The 5177-nt window shown below is 37.0% G+C and overlaps 1 protein-coding gene across 1 annotated transcript; it reads right to left on the bottom strand.

Moving 5' to 3' along the window:
• Nucleotides 1-2306: 2306 nt before the first annotated feature.
• On the bottom strand, nt 2307-4961 carry LOC123499690. The gene is made up of 5 exons (XM_045248080.1): nt 4877-4961; nt 4507-4640; nt 4186-4379; nt 2916-3109; nt 2307-2566 (listed from the first exon to the last, which is right to left on the bottom strand). Exons 2-5 carry the CDS (start codon nt 4626-4628, stop codon nt 2534-2536), a joined length of 543 nt encoding a protein of 180 aa, XP_045104015.1. The 5' UTR covers nt 4629-4640; nt 4877-4961; the 3' UTR covers nt 2307-2533.
• Between the last annotated feature and the right edge of the window lie 216 nt (nt 4962-5177).

The following is a 5177-nucleotide window of genomic DNA, read 5'->3' as shown; positions in this document are numbered from 1 at the left end:
AGGGAGTCTGGGGGACGGCCGCGGCGGCGCCCACTGAGCGATAGTTGCCACCAGTTCGTCGTTTCTCCAACTCTGTATTTCAAAGATTGCGTCAACACTAGCCACTGCAGACAGTGAAGAATGAATAATAAGAATGTTTATGAATTGAAATATATGCATGAGGTCACCATGAAGTTGATATCAAAGGTGTTAGCATTATATAGATAAAAAGAAAAAGTCATTTCCCCAGGTGAGTCAGGCCGTGACACCTTGGTGCCAGGGTGTGTGAATGGGAGATCACCATAGAAACCATATTTTAAAACTCTCCAGAACAAGGCAAACCGCGGAAGGATAGCAGATGAATTAAACATATGATATAATGATTATCAAAGATAAATAAATAAAAGTTTTGTAAAAATATAAACTGAGCACATCAATCCAGGAATTAAATGCAGATCATCAAATGAAAGCTTCCCTCAATCAGCACAGCCTTATTATTGATATTGAAATGCAATATTATGCAGAATTACGCTAAATACGTGAGCGCGCCACAGCGTCGGCAGTACTTTAATTCAGTTACTACTCATCTCAATGTACTGGTGTTCTCCAGAGCAGCCAGCAAGCAACATTAGGATAGGTCATTATTAGAATGTATAATGAGGTACACGAACTTACAGCATTATCCTATAGCTAGCCCAAATATATGTTTTTTTTTATTTGTTTAGGTTCAAGAATTTTTTTTGTCAGTGATATATTGATCTGCTGAAACAGTGAATATTGATCGTATTTATGTTGTACTATATTTTTTTTTCCATTACTTGGCTAGTGACAGGATGTGGCCAGCTTCACGCAAAGCAGGCGCTATTGAACATTGCGTGCTTCGATTGCATTAAGTTATTTGTAGTTGTTCTACTTTAATCATTTATGTTTTTTTTAATAATGTATAGCTACTACGTTGTTGACCAGTTTTTCTCATGTTTTTTTTTTTTTTTTTATAATAATCTCTTGTGAATCGGTATCATTGTGGTATTTTGTCAGACTTCATGAAAAAGAAACTTTATAGCTATTTTATATAGAGTACTGCAAGCTTGTCAGGAAGAAAATATCTTGCATGTAACTTAATATCAAAGGCTCAAGCCATTATCAGAAGACAGGAATAGTCAAATGAACAATATATACTACGTACATACATCTTCCACAATCACACCTCAAACTTCGGCTTCGCAGAACTCTACACAAGAACTATTATGAAAAAAACAGTGATCAGTGTTATCCAAAAAAAACTTAAGATTCTGTATCTATTCTGTGTGTGTGTGTGTGTGTGTGTGTTATACAAGGAAAAAAACTGGCCAAGGGCAACATAGAGTGAAATAAAAAAAAAAGAAAAAAATTGCCAGTTTCCTTGCAAGTTCGAGCAAATTACCCAAAAGAAAGAGATAAATGTCTTGAAACCTCCCTCTTAAATGACGTCAAATCATAGGAAGTTGAAAATACAAAAGCATGTAAGAGTTCCAGAATTTACCAGAGAAAGGTAAGAATAATTGGGAGTAATGGCTGATTAAACTCTTGTATTAGGGAGTTCGGCAGAATAAGGGGGAGAGGAAGGAGAGAGTCTTGTGCAGCGAAGCCGTAGGAAGAGGGGAAGCATGCAGATAGCAAGATCAGAAGCGCAATTGGCGATAGACGATAGCAAAAACAGGCAACATTCCGGCAGGAAGATGCTGAAGAGTCAGTCAAAGAAGAGGAATTGATGAGACGAAAAGCTTTTGATTTCATCCTACCTAACAAAACTGTGTGAGTGGAACCGCCTCCCATACATTCGAAGAGAGCTCCATATATGGCCGGATAACACCCTTGTACAGGGTTACCCAGGTGAGGGGTGAGAAAAACTACTGGAGACGCGTTACAACGCCTAACTTCATAGAAGCTGTTTTAGCAAGAGATGAGATGTAAAGTTTCCAGTTTATACTGTAAGTATATATATAAATATATAAATATATAATATATATATATATATATATATATATATATATATATATATATATATATATATATATAGATAGATAGATAGATATAGATATAGTATAAAGTGCATACATGCATAACATGAATGTGAGTTTCTCGGGAATTAAATATTTTTTTAGTATCTATCCAGTTTATTTTCTTGACTGATATCACACATCACTGGGGCCTTGTCTTCCTTACAGGACACCCCTGGCTGGCTGAGCCACACCACAGCTTCCAAAATGCCCTGAAGACACACACAACATTACTTACACTAAATGAACAGAAAATACATTTTGCTTTTACTTAATCCTATGAAAAAAAAAAAAAAAAAAAAGCTAATTTATTAAGCAGTTCCATCATCAGTAAAAAATATAGGTACAGTATTCATCTCAATAAATAGCCTAAGTGTCACATACAAATTCACAGAATGTTCCTAAAATCATATCACATCAAATTTGTGATTACTAGGATGTTCTCACAAACAATTGTCAGTTTTAAAAGTGAAGGAAATCTAGACTAGCTGGACTCTTCCCTCTTGAAATATGTTCTATTCAGCTGCTTCTTCTCCTCCTGTAACAGACTGGAAAAGAAAAGATCCATCAGTGAGTTGGTAACTGCTGACCAAATCTTGCAAACACTAACAGGTGTAGTTCTTCACACTTTACCTCTTAGATCTTCCTTCCCTTGTCTATTTTCAGTCTCGGATTGTCATCTAACCTAACCTATATTAGACCCATTTATTATTACATAGTAGTATTACATAATTAACTGCCAATTCGTAAAATCATGGTCAATGGTTCTCTCATAAAATACTTCAGATAAAGAAATCCCAAATAAAACAAACCAGTCAAATTTTTTCTTGATATTAATAATGAGGTACACTGCCAAACTGAACTTGCACCTCACCACAACCACAAGCTGAGTCTCACCTGCACAAGAGCAGCCAGCTGCTTGGCCTCTTCCACCATGTCTTCCAATTGCTTATTTTCTTCTTTCAAAACAGAAATCTCACTCTCAAGTTCTTTGTTTTTCTCATGAAGCTTTTGGTTTTCCTGTAGAGTGTCCTCCAGTGCCTCCCGCCTTTTCTCTGCTAACGCCTCCCAGTAGTCAGCTGGAGCAGTGTCTGCAAGGGTGTGAATACCCCTGTTAGTTGGTTGAGTATAGCAAAAAATTTAACCTAATGACAATGCTGGAAGATGTGTGGAGATGAGTGAATGGAAATGCAAAATTAGGTAACTATATAATGGACAATTTCTTCGATTCTTTGGATTTAAGGGTAAAAGTACAGAATAGGACCTCCCCCTTTTCCTCCATTTCACACCCCCACTTGCCTCAGCAAGCTTGGGCAACTGTGGGAAATCGGGGGTTTTATGGGGAGAGAGCCAGGAAGTGTCATATGACTATCTGAAAAATCTAAAGACAAAAACAGCTATTTTAAAGGGAAAAAAATTTGGAATATGTAAAAATTCATGGATAATTTTTACTGAAATTATCGGAACCTAACATAATACCCTGCTAGTCGGGGGGCTTGCACCCCCTGGATCCCCTTAAACTATCCTAACCTAACCTAACCTTAATAGAAAAAATTGGAAAATGTAAAAATTCATGGATAATTTTTGCTGAAATTATCCTAACCTAACATAAACTGCTAGCTGGGGGGGGCTGCACCCCCTAGACCCTCCCCGTAAACTATCTTAACCTAACCTAACCTTACCACGAACACTAACCCAGCCTAACCAAAATGCAGACACTAACCAAAAATACCAAAACCCAAATAATTGTAGACTTAGATTCTGCAGGCACTGGAATATCAATTTCATTACTATGGCCTTACAAAAGCCATCCCCACATTAAAAACATCACAGACATGTTGTATAGTAAGTATTCTATCACCTTCCATGGTTGTTTCAATGATTAGAAAGGAGGTGCCATTCTTTACTTTTCCAAAGTTAAGCCTTAGAGTGAGTGAAATTGTTATTCCTACACTTTTGTTTTCATCCAAGGTGCTACTCATACTTAGGGTGTAGTCAGCTGTTAAAAAAAAAAAAAAAAAAAAGTCAAACCTAAGATCCTGTTTCATCTTATTTTATGATCAGTGAAAATATAAACTATTACAGTAAACAATAAACATGGTATATATAGTCTACAATATGGAACAGTGCTTTCACACAAAATTATTTGATTCTGTGGCAGAATTACCATTGGTGAGCATGTCAATTGTTGCCTGTTTGGAGGTGGTGGGTGCAGGGCTTGCAGGGGGTGGTACCTCTGCAGCATTTTGAGGTGAGTCCGTCTGAGTAGATGTTGATGCAGTTTTTACAGCTTTCTTTAAGTCTGAGTCTATGAAGATTCCATCCTTACGCTTGCATTTTGCAGAGCCTTGGTTTTCGTCACTGAAACATGATACAGATAATATAAGTACTATTATAAATTATTGTTATATTATACAAAGTAACTGGCTTTCTGAGGCTCCAATAAAATACAGCATTTTTTTTTTTTATACAAATAGGGAAAACTTACTTTTTTCTCTTTTTGCCTCTGTTTTGTACATTGAGAGAAAGATTGCCACTTGAAGACACCAAGAGCCGAGACTGCCCTCGGACGTTGGGATGAAGGACTCTTAGGTATTTCTGGTCTTCCATTGTTGCTGCAGCCTGTAAGTAAACGTGATTGCATTAAATGGTAGCCTCTCCCGCCCAACGTACCTTATTGGCAACTCATACCAGCAAGTCACAGGCTCAGTCAACCCGGAACCCCAATTATCCTCTCTAAGTTCCATGTAGATCTTGTATATTATATTTTTAATAGACGCACACGTGGAGAGGCGCCAGCTTGTAAACCTATTTATCCTCTGGCACTCATTAATCAAGCCATATATTCAATAACTAACCTTTGTTGAGCGGTAAAGGTGAAATAAAGGGTGGTGCAGGGTATTTAAATCCTCACATACACAGAATGGCTGTGTTTGTGCTCTGCGCGGGAAGGGATCAGCTGATTGGTTTTCTTCCTTTTTTCACTAAATGTAGGGTAAGTAAGCTTTTTATTTCATAGTTTATCATGAAAAATATATTTGCTCAGATTTCTTAATCACAATTATGTCATTATGTTACTTTTTACATACTTTACTTTTTTTTTTTTTGGGGGGGGAGTGGGAATACCGGCAAATTACCAAGAGGTAGCAATATTTCAAA

This window comes from Portunus trituberculatus, chromosome 50, assembly GCF_017591435.1.
Source record: "Portunus trituberculatus isolate SZX2019 chromosome 50, ASM1759143v1, whole genome shotgun sequence".
Taxonomy (NCBI): Eukaryota; Metazoa; Arthropoda; class Malacostraca; order Decapoda; family Portunidae; genus Portunus; species Portunus trituberculatus.
This window is presented reverse-complemented; position numbering and strand designations above follow the sequence as displayed.

What these genes read in the sequence shown, in the direction of transcription:
- LOC123499690 (XM_045248080.1), bottom strand. Translation starts at nt 4,628, where the DNA reads ATGGAAGACCAGAAATACCTAAGAGTCCTTCATCCCAACGTCCGAGGG. An exon ending in AGAGGCAAAAAGAGAAAAAA is followed by an intron (nt 4,380 to 4,506) that starts GTAAGTTTTCCC and finishes ATCATGTTTCAG; the next exon opens with TGACGAAAACCAAGGCTCTG. An exon ending in AGCTGGCTGCTCTTGTGCAG is followed by an intron (nt 2,567 to 2,915) that starts GTGAGACTCAGC and finishes TTTCTTTTCCAG; the next exon opens with TCTGTTACAGGAGGAGAAGA.